Source organism: Balaenoptera musculus, chromosome 20 (assembly GCF_009873245.2).
Source record: "Balaenoptera musculus isolate JJ_BM4_2016_0621 chromosome 20, mBalMus1.pri.v3, whole genome shotgun sequence".
In the NCBI taxonomy this organism is placed as follows: Eukaryota; Metazoa; Chordata; class Mammalia; order Artiodactyla; family Balaenopteridae; genus Balaenoptera; species Balaenoptera musculus.
In genome coordinates, this window is record NC_045804.1 from 7,961,419 (window position 1) to 7,984,535 (window position 23,117).

At 58.2% G+C, this 23,117-nt stretch overlaps 2 protein-coding genes across 3 annotated transcripts; one reads left to right on the plus strand and one right to left on the minus strand.

Moving 5' to 3' along the window:
• The first annotated feature begins 822 nt into the window (after positions 1–822).
• On the plus strand, positions 823–6,476 carry UBALD2 (UBA like domain containing 2). 2 transcript variants are annotated; one of them, XM_036837613.1, is made up of 3 exons: positions 823–1,204; positions 1,591–1,653; positions 5,302–6,476. In XM_036837613.1, exons 1-3 carry the CDS (start codon positions 1,085–1,087, stop codon positions 5,620–5,622), a joined length of 504 nt encoding a protein of 167 aa, XP_036693508.1. In that variant the 5' UTR covers positions 823–1,084; the 3' UTR covers positions 5,623–6,476. The 2 variants fall into 2 exon arrangements, with proteins under 2 accessions (XP_036693508.1, XP_036693509.1); XM_036837614.1 differs by having other exon boundaries at positions 829–1,204; positions 5,305–6,476.
• A 2,513-nt stretch (positions 6,477–8,989) lies between these two features.
• On the minus strand, positions 8,990–22,692 carry QRICH2 (glutamine rich 2). Its single transcript, XM_036837636.1, has 17 exons — positions 22,598–22,692; positions 22,267–22,508; positions 21,584–21,669; positions 20,815–20,912; positions 20,186–20,300; positions 16,234–16,494; positions 15,428–15,550; positions 15,265–15,339; positions 14,916–15,080; positions 14,680–14,801; positions 14,026–14,091; positions 13,655–13,756; positions 13,022–13,225; positions 12,059–12,206; positions 11,629–11,716; positions 10,720–10,845; positions 8,990–9,199 (listed from the first exon to the last, which is right to left on the minus strand). Exons 1-17 carry the CDS (start codon positions 22,603–22,605, stop codon positions 9,015–9,017), a joined length of 2,214 nt encoding a protein of 737 aa, XP_036693531.1. The 5' UTR covers positions 22,606–22,692; the 3' UTR covers positions 8,990–9,014.
• Positions 22,693–23,117: the final 425 nt, after the last annotated feature.

Below are 23,117 nucleotides of genomic sequence, written 5' to 3' on the forward strand. Positions count from 1 at the left end.
CCTAATCCGGAAGATGGAAGCTCAGTGCATATAAATAAACTTTGTTTTTAAATGTCAAGGGTTGAGAGCCGGTACCTGTATAGAAACAAATTAAAGTTTCAGTTAGGCCAATTAATTTAAGGAAAAACAGTTTTTTAGCTTGGAATATTAGTGTCCGAGAAAGTCTCGTTTCCCCCTTGCAATTGTATTTATAGTGTACATTAACAGTAGTTTTCGTCTTCAGAGAGCAAAGTTTTTGTCCTAAAAACTTAGGGAAAGACTGTTGGGCTCTTGGGGTGGGTAGTGGCTGGAAGGAGGCATGAAGGGGGTACGTTACATTTCAATAAAAAGCTAAAAAAAAAACGTAGAGCAGCTTGAAAGTTTTAAAAAAAAATAAACAATTTTGAGAGTTGAGCAGCTGCAAAGGCTCCGTCTGTTTTCTATTTTGATCATTCTGTTTCTCGAGATGACCACATCTTTCAGAGGAAGTGAGTCAAAGCCACTCTGTCTTGCTTTTCCAGCTGAGCATGTTCAGCTTCAATGAAGTAATGAATGAACTTGGCTGCACCACCCCCAAGCCTACAACAGCAAACAGAGGGGTCTCGGCCAATCAGCAGGCACTCAAGGTTTTCAAGTTGAGTTCAAACAGGTCCAAGGGAGACCAATCAGCGCGCGCGGCTCCGCCCCAGACGCCGGGCCGTGGCCAATCATGAACCAGGACGAGCCAAAACACAGCGTCCGGCCAATGCCGGGGAGCCCCACGGAGCCGACGTCCGCCAATGGGCGCGGCCAGGCAGAAAGAGAAACAGTGCGGGCCCGCAGGCCGCAGGATTCGAATCGAACGTCTGCCAGGGAGCCGGGCGCCGGCCGAGCGGCGTGGGCCAATCAGCGGCGGCGGCTCGCGGCCCCCGAACGTTGGGACACACGGCCCCGCCCCGCACTGTTGTTTGTGGTGTCGGCCGGCCGCGCGAGCCGGACCACAACACTCGCCCGGCGGGCGGCGGGGCGGGCGAGGGTCCGGAGGCCGTGGGCGGCGGCGAGCGCGAGCGGAGGGCAGCCGGCCTCCCGCGGCCGCCGAGCCCGGGAGGGGGCGCCGGCCGGAGCCATGTCGGTGAACATGGATGAGTTGCGGCACCAGGTCATGATCAACCAGTTCGTGCTGGCCGCAGGCTGCGCGGCCGACCAGGCGAAGCAGCTGCTGCAGGCGGCCCACTGGCAGTTCGAGGTGCGTGCGGGCCGAGCTAGCGAGTGCTCCCGGCCGGCCCCGCTCCCCGGCCGCCGGCACTGGGGCAGGGGCGCAGGCCGGGGCGCCCGGCCGCGCGCCACAGAGGGGGGTGGGGGAGGGAAGCTCTATTTATATCGCCCCGTCAGGCGCTCAGCGACTTCATGGTCTCGCGTGGGGCGCAGGGCCCTGCCGCCCTGTACCTCCGCGCGCGGCCCGGGGACGCCCCCTCGAGCGACGCGGGCCGGCCGGCCGAGGGGTCGGGCCCGGCGGCCCGAGCGCGGCGCCGCGGACACTGCGGATGAGTCCGGCCGGTGGGGCAGGGCCGGCCGGTGGGCTTCCTGCCCCGTCTCCGTTAACCGCCGCCCTGCCGCTATGTTTGTCCGCAGACCGCCCTGAGCACGTTTTTCCAAGAAACCAACATTCCCAACAGTCACCACCACCACCAGATGGTAAGTGTGGCCGGGCACCGGCAGGAGGGCCGGCGAGCTGGAGGGCCGGCTTCGCCGCGGCCGCAGCCCACCCGGCCAGCCGAGGGCGCGGGCCGGGGGCCGCTGTCAGGCGCCGACGGTGACAGCCATGTTGCCGGGGAGCGCCGAGCCGCGATGTAAACAAAGAGCCAAAATGTCTTCCAGGAAAGAGCGGCTCCCAGGGTCGGCTGGCTCGCCCAACTTTGCGGTCAGGCCTCCTGGGCTGCTGTAGCTCGACCTGAGGCCTTGTGCTCGGCGCTCCCCCTGGGCCAGGGGCTAGGAGGGCGGCGAGGGTGGCCGGCGGAGTAGCCGGCTGGCAGGGAGTGGGGAGGGGGGCTCGGACGACAACTAGACGTCGGGGGAACCCGGGCCGAGTGAAGGGCCCCGAGGGGGCTGAGACCTGGAATGTCTGTCTGTCTGGAGCTCCCCTCTTGCTGTTGGAGTGGCAGCCCCCCATCCAGACAGCCCAGCTCTGCAGAGAACAGGAAAGGGATAAATCCACCCTGGACTGAGAGCTGGGCTTTACCCAGAGAGTTATGTCCACTCTTTCCTATTCATGGAAAAAGACCTACCCAGAGTGTGGAAGACTTACAGATTTTTGACAAGATAAGCCAAGAATGCGTTTAATCTCAGTAGGTGAAGATACGTAAAACACAGGAAACAGAAGTGGTTCAGGCCTGGATTTGCTTTCTTCTCTTTTCCAAGCTGGCCCCAGGCCTGGGCCTTTGCCCTCCTGCCCTGCTTTCCACAGGCATAGGACATCCCTTTCACTTTAGAGGATTGAATGCCTTCTCTACCTCTCTAGTTACCTATTAGCCCTGCTGGTGGGGGGAGGGCCCCAAGATAGGGATTGTAAAACATGATTCCCCAGGAGATCTGTTACGGCTTCTGGAGTACATTTTTGGCATCTTGGTGTCCTTGCCCGTGGCTCCCTTCTCAGAGCCGCTGCCTTGCCTGGAGGAGCTGCAAATGGTTCCTCTGCTGTGTCTTGTCTTTGGTGCTCTGTATTCATCTAGTTGCAAAGGACACGTAGAGAGGGGTCTGTTTTGACCCTTTTAACCAGTTTTTCTCTTGGAATAGCCCATGCTGTTTGTATAAATCAAAAAACAAAACTGCATCGGAATATGATGAGAATTATGCTGGCTGCAGGGCTGTGGCAGTTGAGGCTGGGCTCTTGGTAAACCCAAGAGGGGTTCATCTCCAGGGGACCCTCCCCTGTACCGGACCATGGGAAGCTCCGGTGTGAGCCTGGAGCTTGCCTCCCTCCATCTTGCCTCCGTCTCCTCCCAAAGGGGCCTTGAGGTTTGCTCCACCAACTGTGGTCGTTTCAAAAGGCCCAGGCTTCCAGCACAGCCACTCTGTGCTGCCCTGAACAGAGGGGCTCACCCCAGGGAGCTGGGACTGATGGTCCTTTTAGGTTCTGTTGCTCCTTCCCTGCACATCCTGAGGGACTGTAATCTTTTTGAAGCTTCCCTCAAGGGCTGTGGCTGGTTTTCTAACAGACATTATGATCAGTGTATCCATGAGTGCTCCTAACCAAGCACCGCAGAGAACGCCATCCCTGCCCTCAAGGAGTTGGTAATTTTTTTTAGAGATAATAAATCAAAGGAAAATGTTAGATAAAAATACCAGAAGTGACCCAGACCAAGAGTTACTGATAAATGGTTGTCCCATAGATGACTGTACATACACAGTCAGAGGCATCTTCCTAGATCAGGGAGGGCTCCTGGGTTAGATCGGGAAGGGCCGGGAAGAGGGGAAAGACCCTGTGGTTGCGAAGCAGTAGGACATTAGCAGGGTGCAGTGGATGCTGGGTATGCTTGAGAGCTGGGAAGCTCCATCTGTAGCTGTTAGAAGCAGAGCTGGAGGGACTTTTCCAGGACCTGGTCCAAACCCCTGGTTTTATAGAAGTAGAGAGAAACTCCAGAGAGGTTAAGGGACTTGCCCGAGCTCACACAGGCAGGTGGGCACAGGCCTGCTCCTGATCCAGGCCGCCGTCGCTGTCGGGGGGGGGGGGGGGGGGGCGCAGGGCGGCTGCTGAGGAGACAGGCTCCACTGGCTCGGGGAACTGGGGAAGTCGGTCACGATGCTGTGATGCAATTGGCCTGTCCCCCCCACCCCCCATTCATTGTTTCCTGCTGCCGAGAAGTCAGCCCTGGGGGGGGGGGGGCGCGGCGGGGAAGAGTGAAGGGAGGAGGGAAATGGTCTGGGCGGGGCCAGGCCTGCCCCGGGTCCTGTGGCCTCCCTGGAGAGGACGCTGGTTGGAGCGCCCCAGCTGCTGATGTGGAGCCGGCCCAGTTAATCAGAGGGGGTTTGCCCCCCTCCCGTGGGCCTGTCCTCCTCCTGGGCTGGGGTTTAATTGCAGAGCTGTGGAAGCTCCCGGCAAAGAGCCCTGGGAGCAAGGTGAGGAGCCCTAGAATCTTGCTCCCTGAGCCCTGTGCCTGGGGGAGGGGCCGGTGTTGCTAAAATTAGGAGAAATTCAAAGAAGGGCTCCCGTGGCTTCCTGGGAAAGGGAGAAGCTGCTGCGGGGTCAGAACTGGCTTTGGGCAGGCCTTGTTCTCTGCCGCCTCTTCCCTGCACCCTGGTGAAGTGCTCGGGGGGTGGCACCCCCATGCCCCCCAACGCCACAGGCCTGGGAGGCCTGCGGTCCCCGCTGTTTGCAGGGAGGCTGCCAGTTACCGCCCACCAGCCCACCCCTGCCCTTCCTGGCTGGGGTCCCTGCTCAGGGTAGTGGCAGAAGACAGCAGATGCTGGGATGTTGGCAGCTGCCCTCACAAAGCGGGCTAAGCAGACCGAGACACTGGCAGCATCTGGCCAAGGGCAGCCTGCCGGGAGATGCCGGTTTTTGTCCTCGGGGAGCCCAGGCATGAAGTTGCACTTGACTCTTAAGTGCAGAGTGGGGCTGGGTAGAGGTTAAGAGCTTGGGCCTGCAGACCTGGGAGCCCCGGGATTCCGGCTTCTCAACTTGTGCCCTGCAGCGGTGTGGTTTTGGTCTAGTGACTTGAGCTCTGGGCCTCAGTTTCCTCATCTGTAACCGAGAGGATAATCAGAATGACCTAGCACCCTCGTGAGAAGTGAGAGAACGCAGGCTGAGGCCCCGAGGCCCGCTGGCTGGTGCTGTGGATGTGGAACGGACCCAAGCACCAAGCAAGTGCAGCCTCCCCGGGGTTGGCATAGGAGGGAGATCCTGGATCTGGCCGCCTTCCCTTGGCTAACAGCCTCAGGACGTCTGAGGGCGGGTTATTGAGGAGCCAGCTGGTTTCTCACCCAGGGTGAGGCGCTCAGCAGCGGTGTCCTGGGCTGCCTCCCTTGTCCTGGCTTTAATCTGACACCCTAGCTTCTGCCGGGATTAACCATCTACTTCTGACACTCAGAGCGTCATTCCCAAGCATCAGGAAACACTCTTTGGTTTTGACAAAAATTGTAGGAGTCTGCCCCCGGTTTTCTGTTTTTATTGGCTCAGGGTGCAAGGGGTGCTTTTGTCCTGCTGAAACCGCTTATGGACTGAAAAACGGGGAGGAAGGAGGGCCCGGTGTGGGTGAGCCCCATGGGAAGGCTCTGTAGGCCCGTGGACAGTGGCCTGGGATCGGGGCTGCAGGCAGCCCTCGCAACCCCAGTGTTCTCTCCCAGCAGATGTGCACCCCGAGCAACACGCCTGCCACACCGCCCAACTTCCCCGACGCGCTGGCCATGTTCTCCAAGCTTCGCGCCTCCGAGGGCCTGCAGAACAGCAATAGCCCCATGACCGCAGTGGCCTGCTCCCCCCCAGCAAACTTCAGCCCCTTCTGGGCCTCGTCCCCGCCCAGCCACCAGGCCGCCTGGATCCCACCCTCCTCCCCCACGGCCCACAGCTTCCACCATCTCCACCACCCGCAGCCCACGTGGCCACCCGGAGCACAGCAGGGGGGCACCCAGCAGAAAGCCGTGGCTGCGATGGATGGCCAGAGATGAGACTGGATGCCGCCGGGCGCTGGGCTGGAGCTGGGGGGCAGTCCGGGGTCGTGGGGACACAGGAGGGCCGGGGCGGGGTGGGGAGCTGGGGCGGGCAGGGTTTCCTGAAGATCGCACTGGAAGATTTTATAAGAGAATTTTTGTGGGTGGAGGGGACAGTAAACTTCCTGAGCCACTTGGGTCCTTCAGGAGTTTTCTCTTCAGGCAAGTTTTTTTTCTCTTTTTAATATATAACTATAATATATATATGAATATATAAAAGTAACTAATGTATGTGAGAATGGGGCTGGCTGACGGGGTGTTGGGGCAGCGGGGAAGGGCCAGAGAAGCCTCCCCTTGGGCCAGCACCCCGTCTTCCACCCCGGTCCCGGGCGCAGGTGCTTGGAAGCCAGGGGGCGTGATCCTGCAGTCACGAGGTGTCTGCCGGCTGCCTCCTCTCAAAGGTCATACTTTCTGGAATCAGGAGAAGGACCACCACCTCTCCACTCCACGTGATGGCGGCAGGAGGGGCTCCCAGGGGTGCCGGGTGGCTGAAGGTGTGGGCCCTCTTCGCCGTCGTGAGGCTCTCCCCAGCCCCAGTCAGTGGCTGTCCGGCTCTTGTCGCCTCTCCCGGTGTCACCCGTGTCTCCATCTAGGTGTGCAGGGCCTGTGCGGGACTTTAAGAGCCAGCTGGGGTCAGAGGCCCAGGCTCTGCCAGTGGGCTTAACCCCGTAGCCGCCCTGCCTCTTCCACCACCGTGCAGCCCGGCCGCGGACAACAGAGTGGAGAGCTTGCCTTTGGATTTAGTTCCCAAATCAGTCATCTCACCAGGGTGAAATTTTAATTTAAAACTTAAAAGAGACTTTTCTAACTTGCCTGGTTTGCGGTGCCTTTCTTTACCTTGGTGTGGAGAGCGTGCTCCTTGGGCAGAGGGGTGGTGAGGCGCTCGGCTGTGCTGCAGCTGGGCGACCAGCTCCGTGTGGCGGGTCTGGATGCTCTGACAAGGGGCATCCCGGCCAGGGGGCCGATGTGACAGGCTGGATCCGGTTGGGCGTGGGGAGGAGAGGAAGGACGGGTCCTGGCTCGGTCACGGTAACCCTCTCCCCTTGGCTCTCGCCACCGTGCAGGCCGCCGCAGGCTAGGCCTCAGCCCCGGAGCCCCCGTCTTTGCCTGCAGTGGGGGAGCTGCCTCCCCGCCTGGGGGCCCAACGGCAGCCCCACGCTTCTGCCTGCTCCCCCAGGCACTTGCCACTGAGTGTGTCTCTGCTGTCCCTGCCCTCAGCCTCCTTTGGGGTAACCTGTCCCCATGTGCATGTTGTGTGGCCCTGTCCCAAAGGTCAGCCGAGGCTATCAGGGAGCCACAGAGACTGGGTGGGTCCCCAAGAGGACTGGCTTCTTTTCCCTTCCCACCTTCGCTCGGCCTTCAGGCGCTGGAACGGAAGCAGCGGTGATGGCAGTTGGGCTCTTCTCAGACCCTCCAGCGCAGGTGGCCAGGTGCGTGAGGAGCTTGTCCGCCCGCATGGAGGAGTGGGTGGCTGGCCCCAGGGTTGGGATTCCTCCTGAGCCCCCTGCCCCCCCCAAAATAAAACCCCTTTAACATGTGTGAGTGGGCTCGTTCCCTCCCTCTCTCAGCAGCCCGGGCACTGCTGGGGATCAGGGCTGCGGGGTCTGGAGGTTCAGGCCCAGCGTGCAGTGACACTTGGGAAGGGCCCCACCTGGCAAGCCAGCCCGTGCTGCTCCTGGGCCTCGTGTGTCTTCACAAGGTCACCTGTGGGGCAGCCCCTGCAGGAGTGGAGCAGAACCGGGGACGCAGCTGCCCTTGGTTCTTCTGCATGTGATCATGTACTTTGAAGCAGGGTTTGTCGTTTCAGTTTTGTTTCCTGCTTGGAAACCTGTGAGACTCCTCCCACCCGCACCCCTCACTCTGCCCTCCCGTGCTTTCCCAGGCTGGAAGGGGAAGGCCCCTCGTGGGCACGTGGGCGGTCAGTGCTGGGCGGCCTGGGTGAGGGTAGGCAGGCGGGCCCAGGTGCGGGGAGGCAGGGGTGGCCTGGGCTGCTTGGGGAATGTCACTCCTCATCCTTCCGGGGGCATCGGGCGCTCCTCCCTGCCAAGCTGGTGAGTTTGGATTCTAGGCCAGGGACACTGAGCCAGTGACCTGACATTTCTCAGGCAGGAGCAGAGGAGGCCTGGGCCTGGCCCTGCCGCCCCCTTGCAGAGAAAAGGGTGCGGGGGTGTGGGCGGTGCCGACTGGGACCCCAGGGTTCAACAGTGAACGGGATCTCAGCAGATGGGGAGAGATGGGGGATGCCCCTTCCCGCAGGGAGCGCCTGCCCCACCCATGACACCCCCAGCCTACCCCACCCTCCTGTGCCCACAGGGGGACGAGGGAGAAACCCTTTTCTCGGTTACTTCCTGCTACACTTTCCTGTGTGACTCTGTCATCCCTCACCTCACACCCTGAAGCAGCCCTCTTACCCCAGACATCCCTTTCCCATGTCAGAGGGGACTGGGGGTGGCAGGGGGAGGGGGGGAAGCCCACCTTGGAGGAGGGAGCTGCTGAGAACAGATCTGAAGGCAGAAAACTGCTTGCATGACTGCAGAGGCCTCCGTCCGGGGGCGGGGCAGCTCTCCCTTGTCCCTGGGGCTTTGATTGGGGATGGGCTTGTCCCTTACAGTTGACTTGGGGGACAGCAGTGAGCCCTCTTGCCTGTTTGGGGTGACACTGGAGCAGGACAAGGGCCAGGCCTCAAGACCCCTTGGCAAATGCCAGGCACACTTCTGCTCTATCTTCCTGGGGAGGGGAGGGGAACAGGGACACGACCTAGCCCTGGCGGCCCCTGGGTCTGCGCCCCTCCTGCGTCTGCAGCAGCCACTCAAGGGTAAGCCACAGAGGACAGCAAACAGGAATCTTCCCAGGTGCTGGTGGCACCGCTCCCCCCCAGGATGTGCCAGGAGCCTCCCTGCCAGCAGCAGGAGGGCTGCCACCCTTACCTTTGCTCCAAGATACACAAGGTACAGCTCGAGCACAGACATGAAGCATCCCAACCTCACCAGAGTGCCCTGGCCAGCCTCCCCAGATGGAAGGCAGTGCCGGTGCCAGAGAAGGCCACAGCACCGGGTCCAGCCGGGGTCAGGAGAGGGCAGACCGCTTGCAGGCCCGCCGGTCCCCGGAGCCTGGGGTCTGGCCTGTGCTGTCTCTTCCTGGCCCTGGGTGCAACTCGCAGCCCTCTCGAAGCCCTGGCACCCTCAGAGAACAGCTCAACCTGTTTGGGGGCCATGGCCTAATGGGCAGGCTGCAAGAGGTGTGCCACCTGACCTGCAGCGGCCCCTCCCTCTCACTCCACCTTCCTGAGCCAGGACCAGAGAAGCTGCATGGCCCCAAGCTTTTCCCTCAACATTTATTTATAGCTCTGCTCAGTGAGAAGTGGTGGACCGCGGCCCCCGGGTGGGCTCCTCGAGCCCCTCCCCAGGAGGCACGTCCATGTGCATCTCCAGCCCCGCTGGCAGGTCTGCCATCTCACTGGGCAGGTGAGCTGTATTCGGCTGGGAGAGGCGCCCCTCGGTGGAGACGGGTCTGTCTTTCCGTTGAAGAGAAGGACCTGCGAGAAAGGAGGGAGCCGACCTGGCTCTGTCTCGCACCCACGCCCACCAGCAGCCCACCCCAGCTTGCACAAAGCCCAGGGAAGTCGAGAGCAGCCCCAGTGGCCAGGCCGAGCTGGGGCATCAGGCTGGGGGGGGTGGGGGGTGGCAAGCCCTCATACGAGCCCCCTAAGTCACACTCCTTTACAATCTCTCTGAGTTAAAAATAAACAAGCCCTCATCAGGGGCCGAGAGCCTGCCTCTTTGGTAACGTTCCCTCTTAATACAGGGACTGTTTAGGCAATATTGACACAAATAGGTGCAGGAATTTTCCCTAACACTACCCTCCCTCTTGCTGCTGCTTCCACACGTTTTAAGTGCCCTTGGAGTAGACGATGGAGTGCTGGGGAGAAAAAAGCTAAGTACCCCCAAGAAATCAGCTCGGAACCAAGAGCCACAGACCTGTGCTGTCTGTCCACTGCTGAGTCCTCCATCCCAGGCTCTTACCCTTTGTCACCAGCGCTGGCTCTGGGGCCAGATGGCTTGGCTTTGAACTCCAGCTCTGCTGCTTCCTAGCTGTGTGACCTTGTGCAAGTACTTTAACCTCTCTGTGCCTCGACTTTCTCAGCTGTAGGTGGGACCAACAGTGGTCCCTGCCTCTTAATGCATGAGGGTGAAGACTGGTTTGTAAGTGGAAAGCTCCTCAGCAGTGCCTGGCCGGTGAGGAACCCTCAACAGAGGCGAGGCAACGTGACCACCACTGCCGCTTATTCTGTTTCTGCTTCCTCCAGGCACTCACTGAATGCTGGAACTGGAAGGGGGGAAGCACCTAGCTGGGGCTCTTAACCTGGGCAGGGGGTGGGGGTGGTCCTTGAACCTCCGGAAGTAGCCGTGAAGCACTGTGGGTGCGTAACTTTTTATGGGACGAGAGTCAGCACCTTTCTTAGACTCTCAAGGGGGCGCCTAGCGAAGCAGCCCTCGTCCAGCACCCTTTTGTTGACAGATGAGGAAACTGGTCAAGAGGAGGAGGAGAGGTGCTCAGAGTCACCTGGAAGTGACCCAGCCTCCTAGCTCCAGGCCACTGTCCCGCTCTGGCCCCACGTGTAGCCAAACCCCAGGGGAACCCTTAGCCCTCTGGCTTTCAGGCAGGATTTAGCCCCTCTGGGGAGAGCAGGGACTCTGGGGGACCTTCCAGGCCAGGGGGCTTAGCTCCAGGAGAGTCGGCACATGTGAGCAGGGGAAGGACTCGGGCCTGGAGCCAGAGCTTGGGCTGCAACTCTGCCCCTGTTTCCTCTTCTGTGAAATGGGGGCAGTAACAGTATCTGACCACAGACCTGGCGCATTATCAAGCACTCAGCAATGAAGGGTTTTCTCTCTCCTCCCTTGCATCCTGTCCCTCAGCTCCCAGGCCCTTCCTCTCTCCAGGGAAATAAAGGTATATACAGTCATGGGCAGGAAAGGGGCCTGGCGGGGCAAGGAGGAGAGGCGGGGGGCAGTGCCGAGGCCACCCAGAAGGACCCTCCATCCAGAGAGGAGCTACCTGAGTTGTTGCCAGCCAGCATCTGAGCGCTCTGGGGCCGTGAGGGCAGCTGAGTGCTGTCGCTGAGCGACCGCTGCCGGTGCACGTGGGGCTGGGACTGCTTGGCCTTGTGCTTTATCCCCGAACCTGATGAAGACAGTGGAGGGGAGGGGCAGTTCTGAGACACCGGGTGGGAGCCCTGTGGGGACCCATGGGGATGGGGAGAGGGCTGCAGGGCTGCTGGTCACAGCCAGCCTCAGCTGGCATCCTTCTCCATCTTCATTCGTGGATATGCCCCTTGTAAGCACTTCATTCACCGACATGTCCGCCCGGCCATCTGTCTGTCTATCCATCCATCCATCCATCCATCCACCCACTCACTCGGATATCCACCCCCAGACATCAGCCCCATGCAGGTGCTGGGTGAGTTCTGACTCCAGGTTTATAGTTTGGGAGGGGAGGCAACTAGAAAGGTGCATACGTGGCGGTGAGACCCGGTGGGAGGTGACAAACGGCACACCTCAGGACGGCTAACTGGAAGGGGACATTCCGGGACACGGGTGATTCACAAAGTGGTGGGGGGCTCAGGAGAGGGTACTTTGAGTTATGAAGAAGGGGTAGGACTTGGCCTCGGTGATGCTGGGAACAGAGGCTTAGGCAGGAAGACTGGGGTGGCAGCCTGAGGATAAAGGCTGGCAAGAAGAGATGGGGCCACGACACCCCAGCTAGTTGGCCGAGACTGGACAGCTGTCCCCCTTCTGCAAACACTGACCCGGAGGTGTTTGGAGACCTGAACGTTTGGAGTCAGGGAGGTGGAGGAGGAAGGCAGTCAGGGCCCGGTGGCCACAAGAAGTGCCTTAAGGAGCTGGACGGACCCTGTGGGACCCAAGCAAGGAGGCTGAGGGGCCTCTGGGCCACCTGGACACTCACTGTCTTTGTTCAGGATGTCCGGCAGCCTTGTATCCATCCGTCCCTTGTAAATATGTCCGTCCAGGCCCAGGATATCCACCTCGTCGTGCTGTGGAGGTGGGCGAGTGCCGCTCAGAGCTGCCCTCCCGTCCTGCCTCCCAGAGGACGGTCCTCTCCTGAGGCCGGCACCAAATGGTGCTCAGAGCCCTTGAGGGGGCTCTGGGCGGCGTCAGGGCCGAGCGACAGGGGGAAGGGGGGCCCGTGGTGGAGGCGGTAGTGCCAGGTGAGCGGGTGGCCGGGTTGGCATTCCTCTTCCCAGGAAAGGATAAGAACCTGACGCTTGGACTGGGTCTGACTAAGAAACCGCCCCGAGGCCGAGGGCCCAGGAGGGGACTTCTGGGGGCTTTTCCAGAGGGACCTGAGAGTCTGGCGTCACGGCAGTGCCCCCCACCTTCCTGGCGATCTGGATCTCCTCGGTGGGGTACAGGCCCTGTGCCAGGTGCTGCAGGCGGCTGCGGCGGGAGGGGCAGGTGAGGGTGTGGCTGCCCCCGCAGCGCCGGGGCGCCCTCGGGTAGGTGTGATCGGCCGCGTCGGGCAGCCTGCGGTGAGGACAGCGGAGTCACGGGGAGCAGGTGCGGCCTGGGACACGCCTGGGGTTGGGGGGGCAGCACTCGAGCCAGGACAGGGCAGGGGGTGAGTGAGCAGGGTGGCCCGGCCACCCTGAAGGCCACACACACACACACACACAGGCACACGCACATTCTCACGCGTACGTGTTCACACACATACGTTCACACACATTCTCAAACGTTCACACATGTTCACACACATATTCACACACTCACACACACGTTCACATAACCATACACACACACATTCACACATACTCCCACACATTCATACACGTACACGTTCACACACAATCACACAGTCTCATACACCTTTATACACACGTTCACACACATTCTCCCACACACAGGTCCCACCCCTCATGCATACACATAATCTCACACACACACACTCTCACTCGTACAATACACATGAACAATGCTCTCACACTCACACGTGTTCACACACACACACATTCACACATACTCCCACACATTCATACACGTACACGTTCACACACAATCACACATTCTCATACACCTTTATACACACGTTCACACACATTCTCCCACACACAGGTCCCACCCCTCATGCATACACATAATCTCACACACACACACACAGTCTCACTCGTACAATACACGTGAACAATGCTCTCACACTCACACGCGTTCACACACACATTCTCTCTCTCCCACACACACGCACGCACACTCCCCCGCTCTGTGCCAGGCTCTCGGCGGTGGGTGGGCTGTGAGTGGGCCGAAGCTCGTCGCCTGCCCCGGGGGCCCGGCCGGCCGCGCACCGTCGGCAGCAGGAGCAGCCGAGGCGCTGGGGGAGCAGCAGCTCGCGGGTCATCTGGCTGCTGGCCGTGACCGAGCCCCCGAAGTGGATCTGCACCTTCTCAATGTCCATCAGCATCTTGGAGTGCATGCTGCGCAGGCGCCCCACGCTCCGCTCCGTCTGCCCCGGGTTGCCCCGGGGGAAGGCAGCGCTGCCCAGCTTCAGGCTGCGGGGGGCGGGCCCAGCGGAGGGGTGAGCCACGCCCCCGGCATCCTCCCCTCAGGGAGGAGGTGGAAAGGCTGCGGGGAGGAGGGCAGGAGCCCCAGAAGGCGTGAAACACGCCCCCACCCACTCATCGCACCCACTCGTGGAGCCACCCCCTCCCTTCCTCACATGCCCGGTATGAGCAGGGAGAGGGGGGGTCTCAGAGGCAATGTCCCCGAGGATGCCCAGCAGGGACCCAAAGGCAGGCGGTTACTAGGTCGGCGCTCTCCTCCTCCGACGCGCTCACCCTGGGAGGAGCTCGGAGCTCCGTCAGACAGCACCCTAGCAGCACCGCCCCTAATCCCCATCCCAGGCGTGAGGAGGAGCCTCCGCTCTCGCCCTCCAGACCCCCCTGCAAAGCCCTGCACAGGACTCCCTCCGCTGCCCGTACTTGCGGCTCTGCTGCCGGACCTGCTCCAGTTCAAAGACCGTGTAGGGGCGGGTGGACCGGTGCCCGGGCAGGCCTGGGCCCACAGGAGTCAGGGGGATGACTCTGGGCAGGGACAGAGAGAAGGGAAGGTCGGAGTGTGAGAAACCCCATCGTCCAAGCCCCCCGCCCACTCCCCACACTCCAGCTGCCCGAGGAGCCTTCCCGCCCGGGCAGGAGTGGGGGGGCTGAAGGACAGGGGTAGGAGCAGCCGAGGTGCACGGAGTGAACGGTGAGAGAGGAGGAGCCGACAGGAGTTAGAGACAGGCAGGGAGTACAGGAGATGCAGCCCTGCCGTGCCGCCCCCAGCGTGGCCACCAGCTGGGGTCACTCACTCTCCAGTCACAGGCGTCTCCAGGGGACGGTCACATGAGAGGCAGTGGAAATGTGCCAGGAGCTGCCTGTGCGGAGTGGAACACACACAGGGTGAGCGCCCTGCCCAGACGGTCCCGAACGCGAGAGACGGAGAACCCAGCGGGCTTGGCGCTCTGTGGGCCAGGCAGGCTGGACGCTCAGTGCCCAGGGTGACAGGCCCCAGGCCACCAGAGGCAGTTCCGGGCCCAGCTCCCCGGGAACTCACCAAACTCACCAGCTCCTAGACATGTCCGCTTCTGGGCACACACCCAGCACCCACCTACCCTAACCCAAAGCCAGCAGGGTTCCCAAGGGCCCCAGGACTGCCCTGCGTAAGCCTCGGGAGCCCTCTGGCGGCCAGGAATGGAAATCCTGGGACTCAGGCTGCTATGGGCCAAGCCCCCCAGGAGTGCTCTCAGCTCTGGGGGCTGTGGACCCCCTCCCACCTGTGCCCAGAGAGCCTTACGCCTCCCTCCCCTCCCTCTCTCAGCTGTAATGTGAACTGGCCTGAGCTAGAAGAGCTTTTCAAGCTCTAAAACTCTGTCCCTCCTACTGCGGGATGGTCCCAGGCAAGATCAGCCATTCCCTCTGAGCACACCGCCCGCCCGCCTGCCCTCACCCCTTCCAGGCCTCACCTCCGCATGGCGGCTGCCTCGTCCGCCTGGTAGAGTGGAGAACGCTCTTTGAGCTGCAGTCGCAAGGATTTCCAGCGATCCTCCAGTGACTGCTTCACTGGGTCCAGCTCCAGGCGGTCCAGCTGTGGGTGGGGGCGGGGCCCAGGTGAGCTCTGAGGAAGCAGGGGGGGTCCGCGGCGCCTGGAGGAGGGGGCGCTGTCCCAGGCCAGGGGGCCCTGGAGCCTCCCGCCCCTCACCTTGCCGTCCATCTCCGCCAGGAGCTTGTCCAGCATCTCTTGCCAGTCCTGCTCCTGCCCGCTCATCTTGGCCACCAGCTCCCGCATCATGCGGTTCAGCTGCTCCGTGGTGGCGTCAAACTGGACACGGCTCACTTTGGCCGCCAGGGCACTCTTGTCGGCTTTCTGCCCGGAGAGAGGAAGAGGCCCCCCAGATGGGAGAGAGCCATGGGGGGGGCCCATTCCCTGCAGTGCGAGCGCCAGCACTGAGCCCACATCCCCCGTCGGACTCGCCTCCTCTCTCAGCCTTCTGAAGAACGAGCGGTGGGACCTCCCTGGGACGCAGGGTGGCCCCTCGGCCTAGCCTTACCACATTGATCTCCATCTCCAGGTGTTCCCTGTTGGCCTTTTCCTTCTCCAGCTTCTCCAGACCCTGGTACAACACCTGGGAGGCCGAGGGAGCAGAGCATAAGGAACAAGGAGGAACTGGGGTCGCGCCTCGGCCCCGCCCCTGCCACCCCGCCCGCCCTCACTTCGATGTCCTTCTGCTTCCGCCGATGGTCCTCAATGAGGCTGCTGGTGGTGATGCTGAGTTTCTCACAGTCGCCCTGTACCTGCAGGATGGCGCTCTGGACGCGGCCCAGCAGCTCTTCATCCTGCAGCAGAAGGACAAAGGCAGCCTCCCTGGGGCACCCCCAGGGGTACTGCCGCCCCTGGTAAGTCAGCCCTTAAAACATCACCTGGCAGACAGGCCGACTTCAGACCCCATTCTGGATCTCCTCAGTTGCCGCCACAATTCCCCACCTCCCCATGGACTGGCCTTGAGGGACCTGGTCCGCCGGGGTGGGTGGTCAGCAGAGGTGGTCTCGAGGCCCAGGAGGGGTGAGCTGCTCCCCTGAGAGCTGGGGTGTGGGCTACAGCCTCGCCACCCACCCTGAGCTGAATCTGAATTCCGGAGTCTAAGAGGCAGGCCCCAGGGACTTGTGCTACTCCCTGCCCCACCAGCAGGCCTGCCCTTCGGAGGGGAAGTGGGAAGGAGTCCAGAAGACCGGCCTGAAGGAGGGGCGATGAATCCTAAAGCTATGCCAGCGTCCCGAGGCATGTGAATGGCACCGCCCCACCCATGGAACCAGCTCTTCCCCGTGGTCCCCCATCCCCAGAGCCAGCTCTACGGCTGCCCTCGCTGCGACCCCACGGAAAGACCAGGGACTTCCGTGCGGTCGCTAAAGGGCTCCATCACGGAAAAGTGGCCCAAACATCCCTCCCCCGGGGACTCCCCGGGGGGCTCCCTGCAGGCGGGCCATGAGTGGCCGCACCGGAGGAAAGCAGGCGGCATCACCTGGCTCTGCAGCTTGGCCTTCTTGGAGGGCCGGGTGGCAGCCAGGTTGCTGACCATGTCCTGGAGCCGCTCGTAGCGCTGCACCAGCGTGCTGACCTGGTGACTCAGGTCCAGGCTGCAGGCTGGGCAGGTGGCCGCAGGGTCGATCTGGCCGGGTGCCAGGGTGGTCGGGAGCTTGTGCGGGGCCGCGCTCATGCTCATGGACAGCAGCGTGGAGGACGAGGCCAGCATGTTCTCGATGATCGTCCTGAGCTTGTCTAACTGGGCACGGGCGAGAGGGCGGGTGCAGGGCAGTGAGCGAGGCCCAGCTACGCCGCATCCACGCGGTCGCCACCAGCGAGTGCTTTCTGCCCTGGCCTGCTGTGACCCGGGCCGCCCACAGCCTCGGTGCCTCCCAGGGTGTGCAGCACATGGGAGGCGCTCGACCTCCATCCACTACGTAGTGGCCAGAGTTCCCAGGGTGTGCAGCACATGGGAGGCGCTCGACCTCCATCCACTAAGTAGTGGCCAGGGTTCCCAGGGAGGGTAGCACAGACGCTGACAAAGCCCTTGCAGGAAGGAGGCTTCTGGACCTTTCTCCAGCCAGCCCATTGGTGCAGTGTGAGAACACATCTCCTCTAGCTAAATCCTACAGGGCTGACGTCCGTTAGTCCACAAACACCCTGACGACACACAGGCCCTGCTCCAGGCCCTGGGGACACGAGGGGTGGGCTCACACATGCTCTGTCCCCATCTAGAATGTAAATAACAATAAGAGAATGTGATTTTCTCACACCATATACAAAAATAAACTCAAAATGGATTAAAGACCTCAATGTAAGACTAGAAACCATAAAACTCCTAGAGGAAAACATAGGCAGAACACTCTTTGACATAAATCGTACCAATATTTTTTGGATCTGTCTCCTAAGTCAAAGGAGACAAAAGCAAAAATAAATAAATGAGACCTAATTAAACTTAAAAGTTTCTGGGGACTTCCCTGGTGGCACAGTGGTTAAGAATCCGCGTGCCAATGCAGGGGACATGGGTTTGATCCCTGGTCCGAGAAGATCCCACATGCCCGGAGCAACTAAGCCTGTGCACCACAACTACTGAGCCCGCATGCCACAACTACTGAAGCCTGCGCGCCTAGAGCCCGTGTTCCACAACAAAGAGAAGCCACTGCAATGAGAAGCCCGCACACTGCAACAAAGAGTAGCCCCCGCTCGACACAACTAGAGAAAGCCCGCGCGTAGCAACGAAGACCCAGCGCAACCAAAAATAAATAAATTTAAAAAATTGATTCTTTTAAATAAATAAATAAAAGCTTTTGCACGGCAAAGGAAACCATCGACAAAAAGAAAACACAACCTATGGAATCGGAGAAAACATCTGCAAACGATATGACCCATAAGGGGTTAATATCCAAAATATATAAACAGCTCATAAACTCAGTATCAAAAAAACAAATAACCTGATTAAAAAATGGGTAGAAGACCTGAACAGACATTTTTCCAAAGAAGACATACAGATGGCCAACAGGCACGTGAAAAGATATTCAACCTTGCTAATTATTAGAGATGCAAATCAAAACCACAATGAGATATCACCTCACACCAGTCAGAATGGCCATCATCTAAAAGTCTACAAATAACAAATGCTGGAGAGGGTGTGGAGAAAAGGGAACCCTCCTACACTGTTGGTGGGAATGTAAATTGGTGCAGCCACTATGGAGAACAGTATGGAGGTTCCTCAACAAACTAAAAGTAGAACTACCGTTATGATCCAGCATTTCCACTCCTGGGTATATATTATCCAAAGAAAATGAAAACACTAATTTGAAAAGATGCATGCACCCCAATGTTCACGGAGGTTCCTCAGAAAACTAAAAGTAGAACTACCGTATGATCCAGCAATTCCACTCCTGGGTATATATTATCCGAAGAAAATGAAGACACTAATTCGAAAAGATGCATGCACCCCAATGTTCACGGAAGCACTGTTTACAATAGCTAAGATATAGAAGCGACCTAAGTTTCCATCAACAAATGAACGGATAGAGAAGATGTGGTTTACATATAAAACGGAATACTACTCAGCCATAAAAAAGAATGAAATTTTGCCATTTGCAACCACATGGATGGACCTAGAGAGTATTATCCTTAGTGAAATAAGCCAGACAGAGAAAGACAAATACTGTGTGTTGTCACTTATATGTAGAATCTAAAAGATAAAACAAACTAGTAAATATAACAAAACAGAAACAGACTCACAGATCTAGAGAACAAACTAGTGGTTACCAGTGGGGGGAGGGAAGGGGGAGGGACAAGATGGGGTAGGATATTAAGAGGTACAAACTACTATGTGTAAAACAAAAAAGCCACAAGGATATATTGTACAGCACAGGGAAATAGAGTCATTATTTTATAATAACTTTAAGTGGAATATAATCTATAAAAACAGTGAATCACTATGGTGTGCATTTGAAACTGATATAAGAGTGTAAATCAACTACACTTCAATTAAAAAAAAAAAAAGAGAGAGAATGTGATAAGTGCTACCCCTACAGGGGTCTCTCATGGCCTGGCTGGGAACAAACTCCTTCCCCTGGCCCTCCTGCTCTCTTCTGGATCCCATGGTCCCAGTTTGTCCCCACAAATGATTGGTCCCAGCTAGACACCCGACTGGCCAAAGACCTGTGACGTCTTGTCCTGGCTTAGAGAGAGGGACTGCACCAACCTAAGGCCCCCTTTCTTGGAAGCACGTAACACTGCGAGGCCTGGGGCAGCCCTTTTGGACTGTGTGTGAGAGATAAAAAAGCTGGCTGAGAGCGCAAGGGAAGAGAGATGTGCAGGTATTTGAGAGAGATGGATAAGGAAGGGGACACAGAGGCAAAGACAGACACACAGAAAGACAGACAGGAGGTGGCCCGGGCCAGACTGCCTGCTTGGCCTGGAGATTCTGCTTTTCCCAATTTCCTCTACACGTGTGTATTTTCAGCCAGGCTCCCTTTTGCCCGAGCTCAGCAAGACTCGTGCCACCAGAAGAGCCGACACGCTTCTGTAGAGTCAAGAGGCCGAGCCTGCCCAGCAGGGAGTGGACGCCCTCCCAGGTGTGGCCCCAGGGAGCCCCGGAGGTTGCTAAGCTCAGGTGTGAGCTTTGGGATGACAGATGACTCTTAAACGCACTATCTACTGCTGTCCTACTGTTGTCCTGACAATCAGGTCTGGGTCATGAAATGGCGCACACCACTGTCCTGACAATCTTGGAGTGGGCCCAGAATGGGGCCTCTAGCACAAAGGGGCTCCTGACGTGGGACCTCTGGGCCCAGTGGCTTTGCCCATGTGATCCTTCTGTGAGCACTCAGAGGGCTGTTCCTAGCCCAGACGCTCCTCACTGGGAACATTCTGGGGTGACCAAGGATCGTAACACTCAAGATGTAAAGGCATGTACACCTGGAGCTAACACAACATCGTAAATCAACTATACTCCAATTAAAAAAAAAAAGATATGGGCTTCCCTGGTGGTGCAGTGGTTGGGAATCCGCCTGCCAATGCAGGGGACACAGGTTCGAGCCCTGGTCTGGGAGGATCCCACATGCCGCGGAGCAACTAAGCCCGTGAGCCACAACTACTGAGCCTGCGCGTCTGGAGCCTGTGCTCCGCAACGGGAGAGGCCACGACAGTGATAGGCCCGCGCCCCACGATGAAGAGCGGCCCTCGCTCGCCGCAACTGGAGAAAGCCCTCGCACAGAAACGAAGACCCAACACAGCCATAAATAAATAAATAAATAATTAAAAAAAAAAAAAAAGATGTAAAGGCAGACACTTTCAAGAGAGTGAAAAGACAACCCACAGAACAGGAGAAAATATCTGCAAATTATATATCAGATAAGACTCTAGTATCCCCAATGTCCACAGCCAACTCTCCGAAGGGCCCTAGTCCCTGTGGCTGCAGAGTGTGGAATCCTCACCTGATCCTGCAGGTAAAGGGAGGCTTCGGAGACGGAACGTTCCATGCTGACCTTGCCCCGTTCCTGACTCTCCCTCAGCTCCGCCAGCTCCTTCTCGATGTCAGCCACGGTGACTCTGCATGCACGAGAGATGGTCCGGCCCCAGCACCGGCCCAGGGGCCTGGGCCCACCAGTGCTGAGCCCCGGCCGTCAGGGATGGAGGCGGCAGACGGGGTTCTTTCACGTCCCCCTCCAGCTCTGTCCAAGGGGTCCAAGGCCCCGCCTGTCGTGGAGGTGGGTGCCCAGTGTGCTGGCCTGAGAGGCTTCTAGGGGGTGAGGCATGGCACTGCACAGAGACGGCTCTGAGGGGCTCTAGCAAATGCTCCGAAGCCTCCAACTGGGGACAGAATCTAAGAGGCTTTTTTTTTTTTTTTTTTTGGTTCTTCTAAGCCCTGGTGCTGAGCTGTTTTAAGAACCTGGGAAACTTCCACTAGCAACTTGAACTAGATACAGACAACCCGAAGAGCAGACACAATGCGGGTCAAAGAGAGTGGTCAGTTCAGGGATGAGTGAACCAAAGGCTTCTATCACCTCCTTGGCTGAGAACATGTGATGCCAGGACAGAAGTTGCATCTGGCAGGGGATTTTACCTGAGGATTCCCAGCTGCAGGCTCAGCTGGCCAGCTTTCACCTCCTTTCCTGTTTCTTGCTCCCCCTCCCCCTCCAGGATCCTGTTCATCTTCTCCAGCTACAAATCCAATGGAAGAGGAGGGTCAGGCAGGCTTGAGATCTCTGCTTTCTGAACGTACCTCTGCAGCCCCAGCAAGCCCCTCCCCCATACCCTAATCCTTTAAAAAAAAAAATTCCCACCACGCAGCTTGTGGGAATCTTAGTTCCCGGACCAGGGATTGAACCCGGACCTCTGGCAGTGAAAGCGCCTAACCACTGGACCACCAGGGAGTCCCCCCCATTCCCTAATCCTATCCAACCCTCTGGCAAAGCCCAAGGTCCCTTCCTAACATCCACCCATCCATCCATCCCATGGATGTAGGTAGCTAGCATTAAAAGAATGACTGAAGACCTAGCAGCCCCTCGCCATGACCGCTGGTCCCAGACAGTCCCACGAACTTGGCTCCAAGGCTGCTCCAGTGACAGTGGCTTTTATTGGAAATGGCCACATGTAATGAAAGGAGCTCAGGCCTCCTTGTGGGCCCAACTGAATCTTAATAGCTTTGAATGTCAGGTTTTAGGTCCAGGAAATAAACACGTGGATACCTGAGGTGTGTTTCCCATCTGAGGGGACCGTACAGATCCAGGGAGATAATAATGGAAGTGAAAGGACTGTGTAATCTATCCAAATGCAAATGAAAGGGATTACTGGCACTTGAAGGCCAAGTAGGCGGACCCTCCCTTACTTACTTTTGCTTTTTCCTGCTGAACTTCTTTGGTCAAGGCCTTTAAGGTCTTCAGCTGTTCCTGCAGGTCAGCGGGTATGGACTTCTTGACTATGGAGAATCGAGGCCTTAGAGTCAGAAGCGTCAGATTCCCCATGGCCTCCCAATCCCAGCCCTCACAATCAAGAACAACACATATCATTTATCTGCTTTTCCTGGGGGTTGGAGAGAGGGGATGGGAAGAAAGGAGTGTCCTTTTAGGGGATAAGCGTCCTTAGCTCTAAAGAGTCCACCTAATGCTTAATATCCTAAAGGGCTGTGGGACCACTTACCCACAATTTCCACCCAACTCTAAAATCTTAATTATTCTCTGGGGCTAGAATTGTGAATGTGCAAAGGTTAAATTTTTCAACGTTCTCTCTCCCCACCCAACCCCATGAAATCATTTCCCCTTCATCCCAACATCTTCCCAGCTGCTTTCCAGAGAGTCTGGCAAAGGCATAAGAACCTGCCTCACTCCTCTCCTGAAGCTCCTGCACTCCTACCAGTTTAATCCCATCTCTTGGACCCTGAAGGCTATGGGAGAACCCAGAATGGCTAAGAATGGAAATACTGTTTTCAGGGCCTCAGGCAGGCCCAGGGAGAGAGAAGGATGAAACCAAGCGAGGAGGAGGACAGCAGCCTCTCCTCTGGGCACGCAGCACCCACCCATCAATGCCAGCAGGTACTGGATCTTCTCCAAGTCTGTTTGGCCAGCTTGTTCATCCTCCAGATCCTTTATGTTCTCCTTAAGCTCCACGTAGAGGCCGATAAGCTCTCCCATCAGACGAAATGTTTCCACTGCCGTGGGGAAGCTAGGAGCCAATTTATCCAGTGAATCACGTTTCTCACCCTGAACATCACTCCTTTCTGATGAGCCTCGGTGTAAACAGCCAAGGGAGTGTGTGCTCCTGAGAAAGGGGGCGTCTTGGCTTGGTGAAGTCTGAACAGAAACTCCAGGTCGGATTGAGTCACGTATTTCATTTGGATCCAAACCTACCTCGACATACTGATCTACATCTTGGTACCCTGGGCCACGGGAGTCTGGGACAGAATGTGCCCGGTCATGCTGCTCTGGTTCAGGTGTTTCCAAATGCTGTTGATCCTGGAGTGCAGATCCCACACTCGTGCGTAATGGTTTTGGGCCATGCTGGTCTGGGCCAGGACGCATCAAACCTTGTTGATAAGTCTCTCGTGGTACCAAACCTTCTCGGTCTATACCTGGTGATGCCAAACCTTGACTGGCTACGAGTGGTGACACCCGACCATACTGATCTCTGCCAGGAGGTGCCACACCATGCTGGTATGGGCGTGGTGATATAAAACTTCGAGGATCTGCATGGTATGTTGGAAAGCCATGAAGCTCTGTGCCTGGTGGTATCAAGCCTCGATCTGTACCAGATTGCCTCAACCAATGCTGATCTATTACAGGTTGAACCAAACCACGCTGATCGGCACGAGGCTGCATGAAACCACGTGGATAGGCACCAGGCTGTACCAGACCAGGTGGATATGTACCA

What these genes read in the sequence shown, in the direction of transcription:
- UBALD2 (XM_036837613.1), top strand. Translation starts at nt 1,085, where the DNA reads ATGTCGGTGAACATGGATGAGTTGCGGCACCAGGTCATGATCAACCAG. An exon ending in CGGCCCACTGGCAGTTCGAG is followed by an intron (nt 1,205 to 1,590) that starts GTGCGTGCGGGC and finishes GTTTGTCCGCAG; the next exon opens with ACCGCCCTGAGCACGTTTTT. An exon ending in GTCACCACCACCACCAGATG is followed by an intron (nt 1,654 to 5,301) that starts GTAAGTGTGGCC and finishes GTTCTCTCCCAG; the next exon opens with CAGATGTGCACCCCGAGCAA.
- QRICH2 (XM_036837636.1), bottom strand. An exon ending in TTCAGCAGGAAAAAGCAAAA is followed by an intron (nt 20,913 to 21,583) that starts GTAAGTAAGGGA and finishes TTGGATTTGTAG; the next exon opens with CTGGAGAAGATGAACAGGAT. An exon ending in GAGGCAGCCGCCATGCGGAG is followed by an intron (nt 14,092 to 14,679) that starts GTGAGGCCTGGA and finishes CACTCCGCACAG; the next exon opens with GCAGCTCCTGGCACATTTCC.